The following is a 24824-nucleotide window of genomic DNA, read 5'->3' as shown; positions in this document are numbered from 1 at the left end:
TACATTGCAGAATAAATGAGTAAATAACTAAACTCTGCTACCAAATCTTATAAGATCCCTTTCTCTTAAGCCTTGTTTGTGACAGCTTAACTTTGTAGATGTTAGAGCTGCTGCCTTTGGACCCAAAGGTCACGGGTTCTTTTCTCACCTCCAGCTGTAGGACCCTTGAGCAAGGTACTTACCCTAAAGTATTCCCGTAGAATTACCCAGCTGTATAAATAATTGAAAGTAGCTTTACATTGCAAGTTGCTTTGGAGAAAAGCATCAGATAAATATAAATGTGTGTAGTCCTAGGTTGATCATGTTAGTTGCAGCACAATATTTCATTCTGAACTCTCATAATCTAAGTCTGAAATTATCACTTAGCTTCGCTCCGAACGTTGAGCAAAGGTTTCTGCTAAACTAAATATATGACTGTAAAACTGCATCAGCAGTATTCATTACAACTCTTCCCCAGGACTGTTTAGGTGTGTGTGAAAACTTGTGTCCTCCTCGTTTCTAGGTGACAAGAGCTCAGCGCGTGTCTCTGCGTTGCCCGTTTAACTGCACCGCGCCCGTCTCGCCACAGGAGGCGCTATAGAGTATAAGTTACACTCCGCTCGTCCCCCCCCCCCTCGTCGGTTTCTCTTCAGCAGGAGTAACTTGGGGCTTTGCTTCACTTGGTCACACGGCCGCGCACTGGGCCACCATTGAGGCATCACCGCCACCGTCCTCATCATCGCCGTCATCACTCGCGCTTCTGGACCGAGCCGCTCGTGCACGACCCTCTGTGGCGGAGAGAAACTTTTGTAGAGGGGGTAAGATGGATATGAAGAAGAGGATCCACCTGGAGCTACGGAACCGGACCCCATCCGATGTAAGCACGTTGTTCCCCACCCCCGCCCGGCGCCACTTTGTTACTTTCTTGGTCTCGCGGGGGGCTCTAATGGTGACCACACGCGGTCCGCGTTCCCCGAACCCCACACACACCGAGGCAGGGCCACATGATCATGTCCCCGTGAAGTACCCCGAAGCGCGCAGGGGCTACGACGCGGAGACTCCTTTATATTCGGGGCTCCCAAACACGAGTTGGTCCGTTTTTATTAACCGTTTTGTTTCCATGTGACTCGCGCGCTAATACCGTGGGTCCCACGCTGAATTAAAGGACACGCTGTGCACCAGGCCGGCGCGCTCGTGTGTGATCTCCGAACCACTGCGTGGGGAATTTAAACGTGCTCGATCATTACTCGTTTTTATTATTATTACGGTATTATTTCTGTTTGTTTGCCCCAGCAGCCATTTTTAACGTTGAAAAAATAAGGCGCCCTTTAATTCTGTTGTGTGGCAAGTAGTGAGACATTTAATAATGTGATAAAGCACAGTTTAACTCCCTCGGCTACTGGAATATGTTATTTATTTATTTGTCCGATGGTGGTGAAATCGATACTTAACTTGGCGATACGATAGTTATTGATACCAGTGACTAGGGTGAGACTGGCGTTTCTCAGGTCACGAGCTGGTTTCTTACATTATTTCAGTGGGTCGTTTTAAGGTACCTTCCCTCTACCGATGATGGGTACATTGGGATTCATTTTTTGGATAGTTTATGTCCATTTAAAAACTCTGCTGTAGTTCTTCACTTTGTCCCACTTTGGTCGAGGTGATAAAAGGCGCCGACTCTTCGATTCCCGCCATTACCGCGAGAACGACGCGTCCATTTATAAAAATACGACATATTAGACACTGTTAAAACAGCTCAAAGTCGCACATTACATATTTCAAATATAATAAGGATCCATATTAAATTAATCGACTTCCGCGAAAATCCAAACTCCGGTGTTACTGTAACTAAGAAATCCATGTTTGAATTGCATTTTTTCCTTAGGGGTTGGGGGGGGGGTGGTGAATACCGGCGGCGGTGTTCAACTTGAAGTGAGCTATAATCTGCCTTTTATTTTAAATTAATAATAACAACAATACTGATACAAGGTTTCGTCTGCTACGCCCGCTGTTACAAATGCATCGCCATGTTGTCTCCCGGCGAACATTAACTCTCCATCTTTGTTTGACTTCCTTCGTCAACATTGCGCGATGTAGCTCCTTTCCTTGGCTACCGCGTGCACCAGAAAGTACACTTTTAGTAACTATTCTACCTGAAGCACTACCCTGTAACAAAAAAAATAAAATAAACAGACTGGTTAAATTAATGGCGGAGTGCGGTGTTGCTGTGCTTCCCCCACGGAGCGCGGGCAATGGCGGCTCCTGCTCGTCTTCAGGCGGATCCGACCCGCCGCGCGCGCCGGGGTCGCTCTTAAAAGGGCGACGTCCTCGTGGTTGCGAGGCGGTGGGACGCGCGCGCTCGACTTCCCCTCGCGCGCTCGACTTCCCCTCGCGCGCGTCTGTTCGTCAGCACGAGGACGGCGCTCTTGCCTTCGTGACTCCCTGCGGCTCTCTCAGTCCGTTTTATTCCGGTTCTTTGGACATTTTTTTCTGCCATCTGTGCTTCTCGTTCGTACATATTCCTAAATACGGGCTCTGTAAAGTACAATGAGTGGGTAGTGCTTAATCTGAACTGTTTGCGTCCCGACAGTCGGCACATTCTGTTTTGGAACGGCTAACAGTTACACGAGTTTGGCCCCGATTAATTTTGGTATCACTATAGAATTTTCTAGGCCAAAGTATACAGTGACCTACTTAAAATGTTTTGCTTTGCTTCGATATTACACGGTGGCTCTTTGAGCCTTTAAATTGGTGCATTTATCTGACACTTTTTTTTTTTTTTTTTTTTTGCCAAAGTCACTTAGAATATTAAGTACTAGTATCCATTGTAAATTGCTTTGGAGAAAACAAGCGTCTGCTGAATAAAGAAAATAAATGTAAGTACTTAGTGGTTTACCCATTTCTGCAGTCAGTTGAGGGTAAGTACCTTGGTCAAGGGGACTACAACCAGAGGAGGGATTCAGACCCAAGTCTTTTGAGTGGTGGAAGCTGTAACCACTGCGCCACCTGCTGGCCCTGGATCATTTCTCTGCATTGGAATAAGGTCTTTAGATCTGTGGCCCTTCATTTCTTTGTGGCCAGTTTTAGCCTTACACCATTTCGTTCACAGATTTTATCTTTTGCTGCTCCGTTTACGGTAAGACTAAGTGCTGCTTTTGACTGAGATGAAACGACTCAAAGTAAAAGTATATGATGACGTCCCTGTCTTAGAAGACCAGCGTTACAATCCTTCTGCATGCTTTGTGGGCTGTTTTTTTTTTTTTTTTTGCTAAGCTGCTTTGCTGTGCAATATTGCTCTGTGCAAGAATGAGCTAACTTGTCGTATGATTCATTAAAAATTCCGTGCAACAAAAAGTTTCGGTTTTGACACCCCGTAACACTTTAGCTTTCCAACTTAGCAAACTGAACAGACTTTAACAGGGTACTACCACCTGTTCCACATGGGTTACTGGAAATTCTAGGACTTTATTTTGCTCACATTTTTTGGCCTTTTTTGAACCCACTTTCTCTGTAGTTAATAAAGATAAAATAGGTGTATGCAGCAATATGTAATTTCTCAGTGCAGTATGGCAGTGTTGACAGTGCATTGCTTATTCAGTCTCTATGATTTTTTTTTTTTTAGATGCTATTTTCTGTTTCTTTTTTTTTTTTTTTTGTACTGCTGTTTAGTCATCCATTGCTTTATGTCTTACAGGTACGTGAATTAGTCTTGGACAACTGCAGATCAAATGATGGGAAAATCGAAGGCCTCACTGCAGAATTTGAGAATCTGGAATTTCTCAGTTTGATTAACGTTGGCTTAATCTCAGCTTCCAACCTTCCAAAACTTGCAAAGTTGAAAAAGGTAAGTTGTGCATTTGAACCTTATTGCTTTTTAGGAAAGCCAACAATTGCGGTGTGACTTTTTAGTATTTACTCATGAGGTGATGTGGTGCTAGTTTGACTTTCTGCTTCTGTGAAATTGGTTCAGGAAATGTTTTTCAGTTTCACACAGCAATCAATGTTAAAATTAGAGTATGCTACCTCTGATTACTTATGGGTTAATCTGCCAGCCTTGGATTTTATTCTTTATTTTTCAGTTGGAACTTAGTGACAACAGAATTTCGGGCAGCCTCGATGTTTTAGTGGAGAAACTGCCCAACCTCACACATCTAAATTTAAGTGGAAACAAGCTGAAAGACATCAGCACGTTGGAACCTTTGGTACGTGAGCCGCCTTCTCATTTTGCCAGATGCAAATGTAAAATCTGGCACATGCAATTTTTTCCTAGTGAAAGAAAAGTGCAGTTTTATTTTGTATTCACAAAATGCTGATATTAGAAATGTACTAATTAAAATGTGGATTTTTATAATAGTCTGTTACTGCATTACCCTTGATAATTCAGTAATCACATTTATATGTCTCAAGTTTTTGTCTAAAATAAAATATGCTTGACCTTTTTTTTTTTTTTTAAACCGTGTAGAAGAAACTTGATCACCTGAAGAGCCTCGACCTGTTCAACTGCGAGGTGACCAACCTCAATGACTATCGGGAGAGTGTCTTCAAGCTCTTGCCACAGCTCACCTACCTGGATGGTTACGATTTGAATGACCAGGAGGCCTCTGACTCTGATGGGGAAGTCGATGGAGTGGATGATGAAGATGAAGGTGAGCGATCTGACAGGGTTCTTCACCTGCAGCTGTTTGCCCATATCTTTCCATTAAGAAAACTGTCTGTTTTTGTAGAACGTGATTTTTACTGATGTAACTCAGTGACCAGAGGCTAGAGGCAGTAAATAACCCACCAAAGAACTGTTGCCATGTTATCTTTTTTTTTTTTTTTTTTTTTTTTTTTTTTTTTTGAGGAATAGAGGGAGGAGAGGAGGATGAAGATGAAGATGGAGAAGACTTTGATGAAGAGAATGATGAAGATGATGATGAAAATGATGAGGAGGTAGAAGGGGAAGAAGATGATGATATCAGCGGAGAGGAGGATGTAAGAAACAGCCAGTTGTGTTTTTGTAGTAACTTAATGTGTAGACCCAATAGAAATTTACATTACATTTATTCATTTAGCTGATGCTTTTCTCCAAAGTGACTTACAATGTTAAGGCATTTACAATTACTATTACCCATTTATACAACTGGAGGTGGGAATCGAACTTCCAACCTTTGGGTCCAAAGGCACAAGCTCTAACCTCTAAAAAAATTTTCAGGATGAAGAAGTGGAAGATGAAGAAGATGACGATGAGGAGGAGGACAATGATGGTGTGTTAAGTTCTTCCTCTCATAAAACACTCTTGTTGTCTAATGTGTTGGATGGTTAATGTTAGTTTAGCATAATTTCAGCTGTGTATTATGGATTTAACAACACACTTCTTTTAATCGTAAAGACGAGGAAGAGGGAAGAGGTGAAAAGAGAAAGCGAGAGGTGGACGATGACGGTGAGGATGACGAAGATGATGACGACGAAGATGAAGACGATTAGGAACGGGTGTCACACCCTGCCGCCAAGCCTTGCAGCCTTCTCCTCCTGTTTGGTACCTTTCTCCTCTCTTTGTACTCCTCTGAAGGACTTTGTGGTATTGGATGGACTAACCCAGTGGAAGTACACCCACTGGACTCAACCATTTGAGAGAATCTCTCAGGCAGCATTCCACACCTACACTGTCAACTCTTTGTGAAAACTCACTTCAGGACTTGTGTCAAGTTTGGGGGTCTGTGCTTTTAATATTTTGTTGGAGGATATATATTTTTTTGGTTTTTCAATAAGATTATTGCTGTAGCAGCAATGGGTGATGGACGGGCCTTGAGATGATTTGCCTGTCACATAAATCAATGCTGTAGCTGCATTTTTACTTTCGTTGTCAAAAAAGAACCAACAAATTTGTAAATAAAATCTTAATATTTTGCTCTCTGCTTTCCCTGCTATACTTTCCTCATGTGCTGTTGTATTAATTACTACTGTAACTTAAATGTGTTTGGGTGATGATGGCCTCTGCTTTGTATAGTCCAGGTAAATGCTGTTGCCAGTGTAGTGCTAAGAGAAGCTACACCTGAAGGTGAAAATTTTAGTATGTGTGACACCCCCCTTTACAACAATGTAAGTACAGTGCCATTATAGTTTCCCATACATTGATCTAGAGCATTTTGTAACTTTAGCAATTTGTACAGCTGGATGTTTACCACATTTTGTACCTTTCTATGCAAGTTTGAGTGAAATTTTAGATTACAAAGTATTACTCCAGCACGTTCACAGGCAGATCATGGACAGTTTGTATTGACTGTCATTCTGTCCAACATGCTTAATGCGGAGGACTTGCCATTTTGCAAAGTCATTTGTGCTGAATTTTGTAAATTTTCACACCAAATTAATTTGGATTCTAATGAGTTATTTTCAGTCCAATTTAGGCATATCAGGAAGTATCTTCAGCCTATAGTGATGTGTTAACAATACAACTTAAGAATGTAATTTAGGCACATTAACATCCTATGCTCAAAATCTTTTGAATATAGAAAAAAACTATAGCTTTTTGTGGAAGTTTGAAATAGAATGCTTTTATGCTGGAATTTTCCACCCTACGGGTATTTGGAATCTATCGTTACTGAATTTGTGACGCTAGTGCAAAGAAATACCATGTAAAACTGACAGTAAATGTTACAAAAAAGAAAGCTATAGCGTGTGAAAAATAACGTGGTTGTTGCTTCCTGCTAAGGATGTAAAAATGAATTCTGTAGTGAGAGAGTGATAGTATCACCTTTTGGAAATGATATGATGCTTTCTACAAGGTTTCCAGTCCCTTCACTGTTAACCACAAGAGTAAAGTCACTGTGCAGAGCAGCATGTTGTAGGGTAAATTACTGCAAGATGAGTGAGTAATGCAGCAGTGGTTTTCCTAAACACCCACTGTACCAAGGACTGCAAAAACACAATGTTGGTACACCTGGATCCTCAAGCATTGCTGTTACGTCAAGGGGGTGAATGGGACGTGAGAAATTAAACTGAGAACTCTCCCTGTGGAAGTGCAAACCGTGTATTATATGCCTTTTTTGCATCCCACTGCTGGAACTCTTCTTGGTTATTCATGTAGCAGATATCTTTTTACAACTATCACAAGATAAATCTAGTCCAAAATGGATAAAAGATTGAGGACATCTTTAACCCTTCCATGTTTTGGAAATATATTTGTCAATATTAAAGTCCTGAAGTTTTTGCTACCAAACAGCAATATGAAATGACTCGTAGTTTGCCATATATTAAACAAAATAAAGCTGCACTTAATTCTTAATCAGAATGCCTCAATTAAATTCAGTTGAAATAAGTAAGAAACAGATGGGCTGAAAGATTAATATGTACATACTACCCTTTGTAACTTTTCACCCTGATTCATTAGGCACATTAAGTTTTTAATAAGTACAATAAAACGATGCAAGATAAAACTGCACACCTCTGATCTGGTACGAAATGGGCAGTCTGGAAAGTGGACAAATCCTCTTCATCCATGTCTTAGTAGGAGACTTGAAATCTAAACATTTATTTACAGGTTGGGAAAAATGTACAAATGATGTAGCTCTGGTGCAGCAGAAATACCGTACTGTCCCATCCAGAGGTAAGATACACAGATAGGCTCGGTCCTTCATGAAGCCCCCAGGGAGTTCCTTACATTTCTGATCTCCAGCTCCAGCTGCTTTATCCGCACTTCCTTCTGGTTGAGTTCCTCTCGCAGCCGGCGGATCTCGTCCTGCTGCTGGTAGAACAGCTGGAGCAGCTGGGAGCACAATTCCAGCACCATGTTTGAAAATGACCCTCCTGGTACACTCAAAGCTCTGTTGAATGTGGATTCCATCCAATCCATACTGGTGACTTACTGTGCTAAAGACTGTACACTATAACCCCTGTAGTCATTCACCCATCTGTACACCAGAGTAGCACACACGCACTACAAGCAGTTTAGAGTCACCTGAGCCAGACTCAAACCCATGTCTGAACACAGCCCAAGAGCTGTGAGGCACCAGTGCTACATATGCTGTGTTACCATGCCAGCCAAGTAAAGCAGATTTGGCACAGTTGGGACAAAAGGAAGTGTACAACACCTCATACCTCTCTTTCTGTCTTGGGTGGCGAAATGAAGGCTTCGCATCTGTTAGACACCGAGGTCCAGCCATTGTCCTCGCTTGAGGGTTTTGCCTCCCTACACTCGAGAGAGGCTCGCGGCAGCAAGTTGCTGGCATTCAGACTTTGTTTTGTGTGCGGCATGATGCCAAGGGCCTTCACCGGGGTTGTCTCTAGTAGTTCACTGCTCGGCTTCAGCGATATCAGCACAGGGCCTAGAGCAAAAACACAGGAAAAGGTTGGCAGTGTTCCAGTGACATCACAGCAAAAATTTGCAAAGCACATAACAGTAGAAGGCATAGTGGTTAGAGTTGCTGCCTTTGCACTCAAAGGATCCAGGTTTGAATCCCACCTCCTAATGCAGTACCCTTGATTGAAGTACAAACTCCATTTCCAGAAAAGTTGGGATATTTTCTAAAATGCAATTAAAAACAAGAATTTGCAATTTGTTAATTCTCTTGAACCTTTATTTAACTGACAAAAGTACAAAGAAAAGATTTTCAATGTTTTCACTGACCAACTTAATTGTATTTTGTATATATAAACAAAATCAGAATTTGATGACTTCAACATATTCAAAAAAAGTTGGGACAGAGGCATGTTTACCACTGTGTTACATCACCTTTCTTTGTAAATACACTTTTTAATCATTTGGGAACTGAGGATACTAATGGTTGCAGTTTTGCAAGTGGAATTTTTGCCCATTCTTGATCGATACAAGACTTCAGCTGCTCAATAGTCCATGGTTGTCATTGTCTGATTTTCTTCTTTGCAATGTGCCATACATTTTCAGTAGGAGACAGATCTGGACTGCAGGCAGGCCAGTCAAGCACATGTACTCTATGTCTACAAAGCCACCCTGTTGTATCACGTCCAGAATGAGGCCTGGCGTTGTCTTGCTGAAATAACCATTGACTCCCCGGGAAAAGATGTTGCCTTGATGGCAGCATATGTCTCTCTAAAATCCCAATATACTCCTCCACGTAAATGGTACCTTCACACATATGCAAGTCACCCATGCCGTGGACACTGATGGACCCCCATACCATCACAGATGTTGGCTTTTGCACTTTCATTGCTAACAGTCTGGATGGTTCTTTGGGTCTTGGCACGGAGAACTCAACATCCGTTTTTCCCAAAAACAAGCTGAAACATGGACTCATCTGACCACAGCACACGTTTCCATGACCTTTCAGTCCATGTGAGATGAGCTCAGGCCCAGATATCTCGGCAGCATTTCTGCATAGAACTGATGTATGGCTTCCTCCTTGCATAAGAGAGCTTCAGGTTGCATTTCTGAATGCAGCAGCAGACTGTGTTAAGTGACAATGGTTTGCTGAAGTACTCCCGAGCCCATGTGGCTATATTTATCACAGTAGCACGACGGTTTCTCATGCAATGCCATCTAAGGGCTCGAAGGTCATCCACATTCATTAGTGGTTTCCAGCTTTGCCCTTTACGCACTGAGATTTCTTCGGATTCCATGAATCTTTTCACGGTTACATGAATATCATGTACTGTAGATGGTGAAAGACCTAAATTCTTTGCAATCCTGCATTGAGAAATGTTCTTTTTGAACTGATTGACAGTTCTCTCACGAAGTTTGGCACAAAGTGGTGAGCCACGACCCATCCTTGTCTAGCAAAGATTGTGTCTTTGGTGGATGCTTCTTTCAGACCCAATCATGATACCCTCACCAGTTACCAATTCACCTGCTTATTGTGGAATCTTCCAAAACGGTGTTACTTGAACATTCTATAAACTTTCACTCTTATTTTGCCTCTGTCCCAACTTTTTTTGAGTGTGTTGAAGGCATCAAATTCTAAATTTGCTAATATTTACAAAATACAATCAAGTTGGTGAGCCAAAACATTAAAAGTCATTTCTTTGTACTTTTGTCAGTTAAACAAAGGTTCAAGAGAATTTACAAATTGCAGATTTTTGTTTTTATTGCATTTAAGAAAATATCCCAGCTTTTCCGGAAATGGGGTTTGTACTTACCCTTAATTGTTCCAATAAAATTACCCAACTATATAAATGGGTTAATCAGTTCAAGTAGCTCAACACTGTAAGCTCCTTTGAAGAAAAGCATCCCATAAATAAATGTAAATGTATTACATGTAGAGCTCAGAGAAACCCAGTTCATGACAGCAGTATGAGAAAGAACTGTGGCAACAGTGTAAGTGTTACAGCGATGCTATCTGTTTCATCACCTTTGTCCAGCCCCGTGAACCACTCATCTGCTGTCATGGCCGCCTCGCACCCAGCCGTCATGGGGTAGATGTCCTCCTGGTAGGACTCTGACTGCGTAAAGGACACAAAGCAAGCTGTCAGAGGTCTTCTGCAGCTTGTCCTTAAGTACCCAAAGATACGAGTGCAGTCCATGGTGCTGGAGTACACAACAGCAGGGAATCGGTGACCCGGGTCTCTGAAGAGATAGTAGTCTCACCCTCCGGGGGACGATCATGGACAGGGGTTCGATGAGGCTCTTGGTGGTGACCAGCCTGTAGAACCTGAAAACTTCACATGTGTGTACATCCAAGCCACGCTTGGGCATTAACCCTGAGGAAGAGGAGATCGAAACGCACTCATCGCACCATGTCGCACACTGCACAACTACCTTATCGGCAGCAGAGAAAAGGAATAAAGGTATATTAAATATGCAGTGAAACACTGTGCGACGTGTTGTGCTCACCCATTCCTTTTTGAGGGAAAGTTGAGCGATATTCCATCAGGAACTGTACATAGGGCTTCTCTGGGCTAATTTCGTAGTATCTGATGTTGCCGTCGCCCTGCAAAGTTAGCATATGAATGAATGAATGAATGAATGAATTTATTTCAACGAGTTTTTTAAAAAAAGTGTTTCACCAACTGATGAAGAGCTTTAGATATAGACACATGATTGTTGAATCACAGTCAGTATGTCCCATACCAAGGTTTTACACAAGTAGCTGCATATAGAATTGATAGGAAATACAGAGGTAGTCGTGACAGATGGTGTGATGTAAGTTTCTGGAGCAGTTTTACATTCACATTTATTCATTTGGCAGACACTTTTTCTCCAAAACGACATACATCTCAGAGAAAATACAATTTGTGCATTCCATTAGGAGAAAGAGAGACACAGTTGCAGTCGTGTGATTCTTAAGTAAACTTAGTTTGTTTCTTTCCATTATATCCAGTTAGATCAGGAGAGAAGTTGCTCTGAAAGAGAACGGTTTGAGATTTCTTGAATGTTGAGAGGAATTCATCAGCTCTGACTCTACACACTTTATTTGTGATATTGCATTCCACCACCAGCAGCACACCTAACTGAGTTCCAGATTGACACCAATCCTCTGGACAAAATAAACTTTTAGGGGCCATGATCAGCCGGTACACATTATTCTCCAGGATACAGTAAGAGAGGTCCAGCCATGTTCCTGGACGTGATTGGACTCACCTTCCCGGCCAGGTAGAGCATGTGGGTGTCAGGGTCGTAGAAAGGGAAGAGCACCCCGGAGGAGCCATCCAGGTCTTCCTCTAACACAGGCACAGACAGATCCTCCTGCATACACACACACACACACACACACACACACAGAGATCCTCACACCTTCATCCAGACACACAGTAGCGTATCTTGCCGACATGGTTAATCCAGTAAAAGACTGCAGTACAACAAACATCGAGTGAGTAAAAATGTCCTTTGGGTCCTTAGCCATATTTTTTTTACACTTTTCTCTCCTCTACAAATCAGTGTAAGAAGACTTTCCTGATGTCAGAAGCCATGATACAGATATGCAAAGTAGTCCTTTTATCAGGCTACCGAGTTGCTGCTCCATGAAGTAGACAGCAGGGGCCGCCTGTCTTCCTCACTTGAACCCTACAGCAGCAGCCTGTTTTCCACGAACACAAAACCCCCAAAACAAACACCTAAAGCAGAGAGCAGCTTAGCTTCCGAGGGGCCTGCCTGCAAACACACATCACGGTGGCCGCACCTGGTCCCAGAGAGCGATCTGCCTTTGGTTCCACCGCGAATTCCCCGTTGAGAGCAGCATCTTCACGTTCCCCAGGTACAGCACCTTGTTGGCTTTGTGCGACTTGCAGCTCGCCTCCTAAACACGCGCAATCGGAGGTGAGAAAACACTCTGAGAGTCCATACGCAGCATTGTGTGGTTCATGGCGCTCCAGGTACTGTAATGTCCCTTACATGGCTGAAGGAAAAGTCAATAAAAAGGCCCCGTTTGTCTGTGAGGAAAACAATACACAGCAAGGTATTAATTTCTGTTTCTTCATTTTAAAAAAATTGTTGGTTTGTTTCTGTGCCTGAACATTATGCTCAACCTTAAATAAATATCATGCATTTCAAGAGTATCTCAGTTCACAAAACTGCATGCTTACCAGTTATATGCAATTTATTTAAAGAAAAATACAGTACTAAGTTTTTGTAAAAACCCAACATCTGCTACTCTCATCTCTTCGGTAAGAATTTAGAAAGCCATTGTATAAAATACACAGATTACATAGTTCATCCTTTGGAGATGTTGGAATAACTGGGCAGTCTAGTGTGTCACAATGTTATTTCTAAATATATTTTCCAGAATTTTCAAAAGAAAAGGACAAACATTGTCAAAGTGGAACATGAATTGTAAAAAAAAATTACTTCAGTATTTTAACAGATTTTCAAGCATAAACTATGAACACATCAAAATATTTTTTTTGGAAATGCAAAATTGGAAGGAGTCATATTCTTTACAACACCCTTCTCCCTCTCATTAATATCTTTAAGATCTTTAAATTATTTTTCTCCCTAATGGTAGGCTTGTGGGCAGAAAAACTACCTGAACTACCAAAAATTTTTTTAATATTTCAAGGGATCTGCAAGCTTACAATTCTAAATACAACACAAAAATATTTTATCTAAATTTTGATTTCATGCAACTAGGTTGCTACTATATATCAAAATGATTTGGGAAAAAAATCAAATATAGGAACACAATGTCATTGTAATCGCAAGACTGGACCACCCCCAATTAGTCTGGTCAAGCGAGGTGAGCAGTGTTTTGTAAATGATCTCACACCCATGCGCACATAAAGTACCTGCAGGAGCACACCAGATCGGGGGTCAATCACTCGGATCTTCCGGTCCTTGCAGGATGTGGCCAACCGGCTGCCGTCGGTATTGAAGGACATGGACAGGACCACGTCGGCGTGGAGACAGATGGTCCTCACTGGGTTCTTGACCAACTTGTCCGTGGTGTCCAGGTTCCACACCATCACCTGAGCGGACACACATTGCACTGTGTAAGGTTACGAACCCGCAGCTGTGGCCTCATCTTTGGAAGCATGTTGTCCACATGGCATCAATCCAAGGGTGACATTTATCTTTTTATCTGGGTCAAAAAGTGCATAAAACATGGAAAATCTGAAGCCAATGACACCTGATTTTGTTTAACGGCAGCCTCTGTGCCAAGTGTGGTCTGTCTGATCTGCCGCCCCTCCTGGTCACCTTGTAATCGTAAGCTGTGCTGAAGAGCACGTTTCTGGCGGTGGGGTGCCACTCGATGAGTCCCACCCGCCGGGAGTGGCCTTGGAGCTCCTTCCGGGGAGTCGTGAGGTCCTTCAGCAGGCCTTGCTGCGGGATATCCCAAATCTTAACCTGGAAAGAGACCCACGCAGCAGCAGTTCAAACAAGGACTACTACAAGATGCGAAATAATAGCTGAAATACTAACGGATTTCAGTAAGTAATACAAAGCAGAGCAGCAGCTCATTCGCTGGATGAGTCTAACGTGGAATCAGCAGGTACTGACCGTGCAGTCTTCGGAGCAGGAGGCTATGCAGAAGTCATCGAACGGGTCCCATTTGACATCTAGCACATTTGCCCTGTGGCCACACACTCGAGGGAGGTGGGGGTCAACCTTTCCTGTCTGATAACAGAGGAACACAATAAATAAATAAACAAAACATTGAACAAGCTCTTATGCCGGTTGCAGGTCATCCATAGCTTGGACCGACAGAAAGAAACCTGCAGTACTTCTCTGAGACTTTACCTGCTTTACCCCAAGCCAGTTTGTAACTCTGCCTCATTAATTCCTCCCTGGACACGTGGCCATTGAACAGAAGCTATTATCCTGCTATGTTATCATCCACTGCCACACATAAGCTATTTAAAGCAAAGCATGAATGGAGGTGGTGTTGGGTGACAGCCTTGTTCAGGCCGGCTGCACGAGGAGTGTGACCGGCGGCGTTCGGTTCCTCGCAAAAACGGTATTTCAAGAGTAGAAAAAACAGGTAAAATTTGGGTTTTCCAACAGTTGATACTGAAAGTGGAAATTTTGGGGATGAAATTCCCTGTTGGGAGTAAAATTCTATTAGAGTGATATTTAACTGTTAGGGATAAGCCGCTGTTCAAGAACAACAGCCCCAGGTCCAGACCACAAGTAAATTTTATCTTTCAGCGTGCAAGAGGCCTCACATGGTGGATGGGGATGACCAAGAAGGCCCCGCCGCCGGCACATTCCGTAATGACCGCTACGAAGTACGGGTTGACAGCGCAGAAGTGGTTGTCCTGGACGCTCCTGGTGATGGGGACACCATCGTAGCAGTTCTCCTTGGTGGCGGCCTTGCCAAACACGTGCCGGAACTTGGAGCTGCGGTACTGAGGACGCCATGTCATCTGGAAGACAAAGTCAAGAGCCAGACGCAGGACTTTTAAACCGGTTGTGCTGCAACAAAGCAGAGAAAACAGATGAAAACTAACATAAGTAATCCACAGTGTAATTGCCACATGTATTTGTGCTACAACAGGCCAGCTGGTAGAGTAGTGGTTAGAGCTGGTACCTTTGGACCCATAGGCTACGGGTTTGAATCCCCCTTCTAGCTGTAGTATCCTTGAGCAAAATCCTTGCTCTAAATGGCTTCAGTAAAATTACCCAGCTGTATAATTGGAAAATAATTTTGAAGTAGCTTAACATTGCAAGTCACTCTGGAGAAAAGTGTCAGCTGAGTGAATAAATATGAATGTGTTCCTGTTCTGTGTTGTTCTACATGACCTGTCCTAACAAATAGATTCCTTGCAAATACTGAACAGTGTCCAAGGATGGTTTGAATTCTGAAGATTCTGGACACTAAAAATCAGCTCGTCTGAGTAAAGCGCTCTTGTAAACACTGAACATCAGAATAATTAACATGTGACTACAAGTCAAATTAGTAATGACAGCAACACACAGTTAAGAGTACATGTTTAGAGAAAGAAAGGCAAAAAGCAAGCAGGGGAGGGAAAAGGATTTACTGACTGTGGAACAGGAGAAAAAAATCTCAAGACATTCAAGGTTTACTGTCTGCCCAGCCCTTGTGCACATGTTAATAGTAGACAAATGGTGGGAAGTGCTGGTTTATCTCTCCTTGTCAACTGGTGTCTTCACAGGCACAAGGATGGGATGTTTCAGACATCCCAGAAATAGAAAGACTTATACATCATTCTAAAGTAACATTGATGCCATACATGCAATGGCAGTGAAAATCACTGTATAACCTCACTCTGAGAATAATAGGTATCTTGTTGCAGAAAACATGGAAGAAAAATTCTTCCATTAGTTTTAAATAATTCTTGACTTTAATTTAAAAATCCAACACACCAGAACCATTTCAGAATCGATATATAGTTGATCCCGTCCTAGGTGTTTCCCCTCCTCCTCCAGCCTTACGCCCTGTGTTGCCAGGTTAGGCTCCGGCTCCCCGCGACCCCGAATGGGACAAGCGGTTCAGAAAATGTGTGTGTGTGTGTGTGTGTGTGTGTGTGTGTGTGTGTGTGTGTGTACATTGCTTTGGAGGAAAGCGTCTGCTAAATGAATACATGTAAATGTAAATGTATTGGGTGAAATGGAGCATGTGGGAAAATCAGCAGTATTGTAAATAATTTCTAACTATCTAGAAACTCATTATGTGTAACATTAACACTGAAAAAACTAAACTTTATAAATTCTGTTGAAGATGATTGCATAGTGGTTAGAGTCGCTACCTTTGGAGCCAAAGGTTATCGGTTAGAACTGCACCTACGGCTGTCGTACCATTGAGCAAGGAGCTTACCCTAAATTCCTACAGTGAAATTGCCCAGGTGAATAAATGGGTAAATAATTATAGGTAGCTTTGGAAAAAAGTGTCAACTAAATGAATAAATATAAATCTTAAATACAGCTCTGTCAAGAACTGTAAAAATCTATGTTCCAGTAAACACACCAATACACAAAATGTTACAAAATACATGTTAACCTAAACATCCAAATTAAGTAAATTTAGAATTTCTTTACACCGTAAGAGCATGTAACATAAATACAGTACAAAGAATTTTAACAAAAATGTCAAAGTGCAGGCATAATGCCGGCCTGAGGGGTAACTGTAACTGCAGGTTGAATTCCTACCTCCAGCTGCAGTATAAATGGGTAAATAACTGTAAGTACCGTAACACTGTAAGTCGCTTTGGAAAAAAGCGTTAGCTAAATGAGTAAATATAAATGTAATAAACACTTATTCAAGTCTACTTCACACCTTTGTTCTGAATCATATACATCAGTGAAATTTGTACCTGCAAAGTCCATAGCGCACGCCAGCAAAGGAGATTAAAAACACTCAGAGGAAAGCCACAAGCTGCAATGTTCTGATTTCTTTCTAAGAGAAATTTGAACCCAGGGGACGACCCCGTTTTGAATTTGTGTCTTCCAGGTTCATATGATCCTGCATGCAGACACAAGGTTCCCTTGAAACCAGATGCTCCCCCAGACATATTGTTGTCATCATTTATTCATATGTGTTCTTATTAATTTATTTATTAAAACACCGCCTTTATCCGGACCAAAATAAATCCCCAGGAGATAAAAAGCAAACAATAATAAATATGATATAGGCATGGAGCCGGGCAGTTTCAGAGGAGGACAACCAAGAACAGACATAGGCAGCTGTATGAAAAAATTTAAGTCGCTGCATTGTAGATTAGAGCTTCCTCCAGGCAATAAATACAAGAACTATAAAAATTCATATATATAGAGTATGCCCTGAGGATGTCTGGTCGCTGTGAGCACTATGAAATACAAAGTTTGTCAGAAATATTTTGATTCTGAATCAGCTCAGTGGAGCAGGTAAAATGTGTAATGTAAAGCTTCCAAATCTTAAGACCGGTAATGAGCGAATATTTATTCATGATGGTGCTGTGATGATGGAGCCCGTGGCAATTGTGAAAGTCATATTCTTTTTTTCTTAAAATGATTTGGGTTAGACTGAGTCCATCACACCCTACACATGGTGAAATCTTCCAAACTAATTTAGTAACTTAGCATTATACAGAGAGCAGAGTAATATGAGGGACTGACACTTGATCTACAAGATCATGATCCTGCATGTCTGTGATACATAACATGGCAAATGATAGAAAAACTCAAGTAGCAACCTCCATTTAATAAAAATAATTATTCAGTTCAAAAGAAATGTACTTTCCTGCTGTATATTTCACTCCAGATGTTTCTAGACAGACTTTCTTAGAGATCCATCAATTCCTAGACCACAGTCACTCATTGCCTTCCTCCTGGGAAACACTCATCAACCTGGGTGGTGGTGGAACAAGACCCTTGGAAGTGCCTTGTCAGCCCAGCAGACCGCACACCACCACTGCCCAGCCCCCTGGAGTCCCGGCCGAAACACTCACCCTGACAGTAAGAGCTGCAAGCAACCAAGCAAGGTGAGTTCACCACCTCGAGCCAGCCAAGGTGAGTTTACCTCCTCTGAGAGCAGCACCCAGAAGACAGACAGATCCCAGCCCTAATTCAGTGCTGTAGCCAGCCCTGATAGCTCACAGTATTAAAGCATGTTTGTGAGCGATCATCTTTGTGTGTGTGTGTGTGTGTGTGTGTGGGGGTGTGTGTAAACTGAAAGAGCAGCACCTAACCAGACAGAGGGAGTCAGGTAATCGGAAACTCCTCCATCTCAAGTCGCTCCTCTTCTCCAGAGCCGCAATGTTTCTTTCCAGCCGCTACCTCAGCTTCTACAAAACACAACCAGAACTTGTTCTGCTGCTGCAATAGTCTCAGCTTCTGCTAAACCATCTGAAAGGCCAGACAGAAATACAGACAATGTACTGCTCATGGGTTATCACTGTTTGAATGTCCAAAACCACTAATAATGGATAAAAAGTGTTGGAAAGAGCCTGTTTATATATATATATATAGCCTGTATATATATATATATATATATATATATATATATATATATATATCTGTGATCAGCCAACACAAAAGTGATCATGACTCTTAACAACAGTGGATTGATTTTTTTGCAGTTTTGACATTGTAAAAATGTCACACAAGAATTTATCTCCCTCAGACAAGGAAAGAGGTCCAGAGTCCATCCTAGTTGATAAGGATGATCAATACTACTTGGATAACAGCATAGCACCTGGGAACCAATCCCATTTAGTAGTCGCTGTTAACTATATTGTGCATTATTTCATAACCCAACACATTTACTATAAAGAGGGTGCATCTTGAAGACTAGATACTAATTGAATGATGAAGAGCTAAAAGAAGGGAGATACACCTCATCTAATGTCAGAAAATGTGCACAGGTAATACAAAATATAATGGGAAATATACACTTTAATATGAAAAAGGGCCAGACTCCCAACACCAGTGCTCCTAATCTCCGATCACATTCAGCATGTTCTTCTAACTCGTATAATGGTACTGTGCATTTACACACATCACACACATGATCTGAAACCGCTTGTCCCAAGTGGGGTCGAGGTGAACCGGAGCCTAGCCTGGCAACACAGGGCACAAGCCTGGAGGGGGGGGACACACAGGATGGAACGCTAGTTAGTCGCAAGGCACCCTAAGCAGGACTCGAACCCCAGACCCACCAGAGAGCAGGCCCCGGCCAAACCTCCTGCCCCCCCGACCAACACTGTGCCAATTGAAAAGAGCTTTATGCACTGTGCATTTATTGTTTGACAATTTGTGGAGAAACAAAGCATCCTTTATTTCTTACTCTTCATTTCCTTGTTTTTACAGCGCAAACAGCACAGCGGCTAAAGGAAAGGAAAAAGTACTAACAAATAAGGAGTTGGTCTTCTCTTCATAACATCTACAGCTTCCCAAGCCAGTCCCCATTCCAGTCACCGCAGTTTAATCAATACTTTTTCCACTTTTGGTCCAGTACAATAGGTAGACATATGGCTTGGCCTAACAATAAGTAACCTAGAAACGCACCTATGTAAACATGTAAATAGAATGCTTTCTGCTGGGGTCAAACATAGAACATTTGTGAATGGAGGTTTATGTGCTAATACCTTTATGAAAGGAGAAGCAGCAGATACCACCATGGGCAGATTTTGAAATGGTGCCATTTTCCAAATATATAGAGAAACCGCATTTCTTCCCTACCTGGTGACACCTGTTTTATCACCACAAATTCATATGAAGTGTGTTCGTTTGGGAGGTAACCCTTACATTTATTTTTTTTAGCTGACACTTTTCTCCAAAGCAATGTACAATGTTAAGATACCTATAATTATTTGCCCATTTGTGCATCTGGGTAACATTACTGGGGCTGGAGGTGAGATTGGGTTCAAAGACAGCACCTTTCATACAAACTCCACACAGAGTTAACAGGGGTCAAACCTGGACCTAATGACAAAATGCAAGCACTTCAATGCACCTGCCCTACCCACTGTGCCACTGTGTTCATAGAAAAGAATAGAATAGAATATACTTTATTGTCCCTTTTCAGGGAAAGTTGTCTTGGACACCATGACATGGCCAGTGCACAACATAACATTGGACTCACATAAAACAATACACACCCTAACATACAGTTTAAAAAATGTAAATAAATTAAAAAAAAATTAAATTAAAAAAATAAATAACAGTCAAAGTTTAAAATCTCTATATACCGGTCTAAAACCTCAATTTTGGAATTCCCTGTTTAGTAATTTAACTGCAGTTGGCACAAAAGAATTCTTATAACGATTTGATTTACACATCAAGATTCTAAATCGTCTCCCTGAGGGTAACATATTAAAGTTCTCATGTAAAATGTGTGTGTCATCAGCCACAATTTTTTTAGCTTCTTTTAAAATAGATGCCTCATACAATTCCTGTATGGGTCTTTTCTCTTCCCACCCAATAATATTTAGGGCAGTATGTGCTAGTCGTCCAAGTTTTGATTTTAACTGGACAGTCAAGTTTTCGTACCATGCTGTAATACCATATCTTATCAAGCTCTCAAGAACAGACTGGTAAAACAGAAATAGAATCCTCTGGTTTACCCCGAACACTTTCAACCTTCGCGAAAAATATGGTCTCTGCTGCAATCTAGAACATAGACTGTTTATGTGAGCAAACCAACATAACAGATCATCAATATAAACACCCAAGTATTTATATGAAGAAACCTGTTCGATAGTATTACCATGTATTATTACAGGACTATGATCCCCTACAGATCTGGGGTCAAAGATCATTTCAACAGTCTTCATTTCATTTCTTCATTTTTAAATAAACTGCAAGGGTCCCCTTAGTAACAGGTACATACCGTACATGTCATGCAGATTCTAGTAAACCATAGAAATCTAAGATGAAGTCAATGCACCATGTATTCAGTAACAGCTTTAAGCTCATTTCAGTTTCCATTCTATTGACTGATTAATCTCTAACCTAAATCTAACCTACTGATTAATATCTAATCTATGTCAGGTATTTTCAAAGAAGCCACACATGCATGTACTGTATGTTGCTGCATTTGCTATGTTCCAATATTTCCAGTCTGGCACTAGTACATGTTGGATCAAACAGTTTCACAAAATCAGACACTTTGTGTGTGTGTGTGTGTGTGTGTGTGTGTGTGTGTGTGTGTGTGTGTGTGTGTGTGAGAGAGAGAGAGAGAGAGATAGGCGTGATGCTATAGCAATGTTTGTGCCATTCAATACTTGAGTAAATACAGCACAACAGATTATAATTGCTCCTAAATGAATGTCTGTAACACAAATCTAAGTAAACACACTTATGTGAGTGGAGGATGTCAGCCTTTAAGCTATTCTATACAGTCATGAAAACAATGATGAATTCTGTGTACACTCATGTCAGGTCAATGAGAGAATGAAGATGATCACTTTACATCCACAACATCGCATGAAATGATAGTTAAAATTAATATTAGCAAAGCATCCAGTAACACACTTTGCACCACATTCAGCAATATTTCCTCTGTGATCCACACATACTGTACATAAAACAAACAGACAACAGACAAGAATGAACAATTGTATGTGATAATGACAAATACGGGCATTTATGCACACTGGTGTTTGATTGTTGTGTATATAATTTTGTACTTCAAAGCCAAGATCCCATGAAATGTTTTGTCTGATGCAGACAATAAGGCTTTAGAGCTTCACGGTTGTTCTTTTCTCTATTAGCAGAACGCAGTCAAACAGCCTTCTCAGTTCAGTAAACATTTGTTCAAGGGGATGAATTCAGTTGTCACCGAAATTGAATTTGCATTTATATTGTTTATTACTTGAGAACAGTAAAGGGGGCTCTGCCACAATTACTGCCAAAGCCCAAGAGATCCACTTTCTGCTGTAGAGTCTGGTAACAATTCAGATTAAAAAGAGCAAATCTGCGGGTGTTCATCAGTGGTCAATTCAGCTCATCTCCTTCCTATCTGTCCCAGAGCAAATATTTATTTTCTTAGTTCATACAGCATTTTCTCTTTGTTTCATCAGTCTTATGACGTCATTAAGTTTAACACATCCCAGCATACTCTGCATTTGGTGTGTGTGTGTGTATATATGCAGAGTGAATGTGTTTGTTTGTGTTTGTTTGTTTGTGTGTGTGTGTGTGTGTGCGCGCGCGCAGGGAGTTGACTGACTTTACGTGACAAATGGGGAACCGTGATTGCGCAGCCAGCCAAGCCCCTGGAGGAGACAGCAGTGCCAGCACTCCCTGACACGGCACAACCACATCCAGAGACACACACACACACACACACACACACACACACACAGATGACCCCTTCACCACCGCGACAAGTCACCTTTCACGTCCTCCGCAGACACACACAGCAAGGCACATACTCGTGACCAATCATTGTCAAGCGCTGGGAGCTCACACACCGACGTGTGTCTGAGGACAAGGGCTCATGGCTTGCAGCAGCTCATCCATCGTACGTGCAGAGATATGGGGAATGTGCCTTTTTAATACAAAGTTGCCAAAAAATAACATGCAAAAAATCTAGAATTCTACCGTACACCATATTTTTTTGCATATTTTTAGCTCGCACGTGCCTAAAAATAACTCAGATTAAAATAATTTCAAGTATTAATGGTTTAACATAGTGTTTTATTTAATTATAAAACTGCAACAGATGTCAACAGGTCTCCTAGAGCTGCTGTCTTGAATTTGATCCTACCTCCTGGAGTGTAACAGTTATTTAGCCTAAAGAAGTAAAAATGACCTTCACGTATAAATGGATAAACACGTATTATTATTAAGTTGCTCCGGAGAAATGTATCAAGTAAATAATAAGTGTACATTTAGCCGATCCTCACTAATCTTAAAACCGCCAACGTAAGAACATAGTGCTTAGAATATTATTCTGTGCAATGTCTCTCAAGAGTTCTTCAATTCAAAGGATTTTAAAAGCAACTAAATGTGGATGAGGTTGGATCCCTCTGTAGTTTGTGTCTCTGAATGTGGCTGGACTGGGGAGGCAACTCCATCAAAACTGAACTTTGTATCCATCTAGTGCTGGTTCAGCGCATCACCTGGTGCCTCACACTCACCTGTTAATATCTATCTAGGTTAATAAGGAGTTTCTGCAGTGTAGGAAGCATCGGGCATCACTAGTACAAAAATGAGACGCCTGTGACACTTATTTAAGAGACATATGCTGTGGTACATATAATAATTTAAAGGAAAATCTGCATGTGGGAAACGGTTAAAAAAAACTGCCTCACACGGAGAATGTATTTCTGTTACCTTTTATGTAAATCGCCAGAGATGTCTTCAACTTCCAAGGTTCCCAAGGCTGAACTCCAGATGCCGGTGCTGTGAATGGATCGCTGCTCCTCGCGCTCCTAGTGTAAAGTGCGCGCGCTGCCTGTCCCATCTGACACATCCATGATGACTCAATCACAGCGCCCTGACTGCTCCAAGCGGTGATCGGGGTCTTTCGAGTGGACGGAACCCTGCGGAGCAGCCAGCGGTGTAGAAGCGGTGTAAAGAAAGAGGGCGTGGAGACTGCGGAGGAGAGGAGGTCTTTCTCCATCATCATCATCATCATGTCGCACGGATTAGTGTTACTGTAAATCTTCCTGCCGCTGGGGTTGTGTGAAAAAGGGAGGCTGTGTTAGTGTTATTATATTGTGCACGCCGATCGTCTTCCCGGCGCTTTGATTCGCAAATTATTAGTAGCCGTTATTTAGCCAACGTCTTTGCCCGTGGCAGCTTCCAAACTACTATTCATTTGTACAGCTGTGTATTCTTAACTAGTTAGTAAGGTAGGGATAGTTCAGGATAAGTACCTTCATCCATGGAACTACAGGAGGAGAGGGACTGGATCGCAGAAGCTTCAGATTGCAATGCAGCGGCCCTAATCGGGGCACCGGAGTTAGATGTCCCCCACCCTCCCTCACACTGGATGGGATCCGATGTGTAATTATTAAAGTCTTGCGATACCGAATAATCCTACAATCATGATTATGCCAGAATATCATTTTGTAGAATTGTATATTTTTAAAAAACCCCTAAAAACTTCTTATGGCGGTCTACAATGGAGAATAATCTTAAAAATGCATTACATCGTTGTTCCGCTGCGACGTTGAATGGAAGAGGTTACATGATGATTGTGAGACTGTCAATAACCAATGCAATGACGCAGCGGGACCCGAGGGGCGGTCCGTCGCTTGAGTGACAGCGGAATAGACCGCCCTTCTTGCGCTAGCCCCGCCCACATCGTAATCCCTCCTAGGAGAAGACTTAATTCCTGTATGTGGGTCACAGCCGAGGATGTCACGCAGCGTGGGCAGGTTTGCGCGATAAGCGCTCTGCGCGCATTCAGTTCAAGAACTTCCTCAAAGCAGCCCATTTGAGTAGAAAAACACAAAAATGCGTAGAATGCGAGCGTTGCACATCGTCGTCTGAACCGCTTGTCCCAGGGAGCCAGAGTCTAACCCCAACCCCGGGCGCAAGGCTGGAGGGGACACACCCAGGACGGGACGCCAGTCCATCGCAAGGCACCCCAGGAGGGACTGGAAACCCAGACCCACCAGAGAGCAGGATGAGGTCCAACCCACTGTGCCACCGCACCAAAGGTGCTGGGTTCGAATCACAGATCCTGCTGAAGAACTCGCTTACAATATCTACCCTGTAGCAATGCACAAAATATGCCCTCTTCTACAACTACACCAATGAAAGGCTGATTTTCTAATATTGAAAGTCATCTTGAAGATATGTAATTAAAGGTTAATCTAGAGACACTGGGCTGGAGCACACTGCTATTTTCATGTTACATTAGAAGAAAAAATTTGTCTTTACCATTAATACACACACTCCAGAAATGAGTTTTTTTGTGTAAATATGAAGGCTTCTGCTGGACAGGTTTTAAAACAGCTCTGGAGTCACACTTTTGGAATGAAGGCCTTTTGAGCCAAGCTATGTATAGCTGTCAGCTATCATCACACAGATAATGGTATTATCCTATTCTTAATCTGTTAAAAAAAAC

At 42.0% G+C, this 24824-nt stretch overlaps 2 protein-coding genes across 2 annotated transcripts; one reads left to right on the top strand and one right to left on the bottom strand.

Annotated features, from left to right (window-relative positions):
• Nucleotides 1–481: 481 nt before the first annotated feature.
• LOC108936723 (acidic leucine-rich nuclear phosphoprotein 32 family member B-like) lies at nt 482–7132 on the top strand. The gene is made up of 7 exons (XM_018756260.2): nt 482–856; nt 3674–3823; nt 4059–4181; nt 4442–4625; nt 4829–4953; nt 5174–5225; nt 5351–7132. Exons 1-7 carry the CDS (start codon nt 803–805, stop codon nt 5443–5445), a joined length of 783 nt encoding a protein of 260 aa, XP_018611776.1. The 5' UTR covers nt 482–802; the 3' UTR covers nt 5446–7132.
• A 314-nt stretch (nt 7133–7446) lies between these two features.
• coro2ab (coronin 2Ab) lies at nt 7447–23815 on the bottom strand. The gene is made up of 13 exons (XM_018756258.1): nt 23626–23815; nt 23081–23289; nt 14530–14730; nt 13865–13981; nt 13562–13711; nt 13153–13332; nt 12051–12167; nt 11513–11617; nt 10766–10862; nt 10520–10632; nt 10284–10374; nt 8059–8285; nt 7447–7726 (listed from the first exon to the last, which is right to left on the bottom strand). Exons 3-13 carry the CDS (start codon nt 14728–14730, stop codon nt 7595–7597), a joined length of 1530 nt encoding a protein of 509 aa, XP_018611774.1. The 5' UTR covers nt 23081–23289; nt 23626–23815; the 3' UTR covers nt 7447–7594.
• Nucleotides 23816–24824: the final 1009 nt, after the last annotated feature.

Source organism: Scleropages formosus, chromosome 3 (assembly GCF_900964775.1).
Source record: "Scleropages formosus chromosome 3, fSclFor1.1, whole genome shotgun sequence".
Taxonomy (NCBI): Eukaryota; Metazoa; Chordata; class Actinopteri; order Osteoglossiformes; family Osteoglossidae; genus Scleropages; species Scleropages formosus.
This window is presented reverse-complemented; position numbering and strand designations above follow the sequence as displayed.

Coding starts and splice junctions, on each gene's coding strand:
- LOC108936723 (XM_018756260.2), top strand. CDS start 803: ATGGATATGAAGAAGAGGATCCACCTGGAGCTACGGAACCGGACCCCA. Junction 857..3,673: donor GGAACCGGACCCCATCCGAT/GTAAGCACGTTG, acceptor TATGTCTTACAG/GTACGTGAATTAGTCTTGGA. Junction 5,226..5,350: donor TGAGGAGGAGGACAATGATG/GTGTGTTAAGTT, acceptor TTAATCGTAAAG/ACGAGGAAGAGGGAAGAGGT.
- coro2ab (XM_018756258.1), bottom strand. CDS start 14,730: ATGACATGGCGTCCTCAGTACCGCAGCTCCAAGTTCCGGCACGTGTTT. Junction 13,982..14,529: donor TGGTCATCCCCATCCACCAT/GTGAGGCCTCTT, acceptor CTCTGTTATCAG/ACAGGAAAGGTTGACCCCCA. Junction 8,286..10,283: donor GTTCACGGGGCTGGACAAAG/GTGATGAAACAG, acceptor TTTTTGCTCTAG/GCCCTGTGCTGATATCGCTG.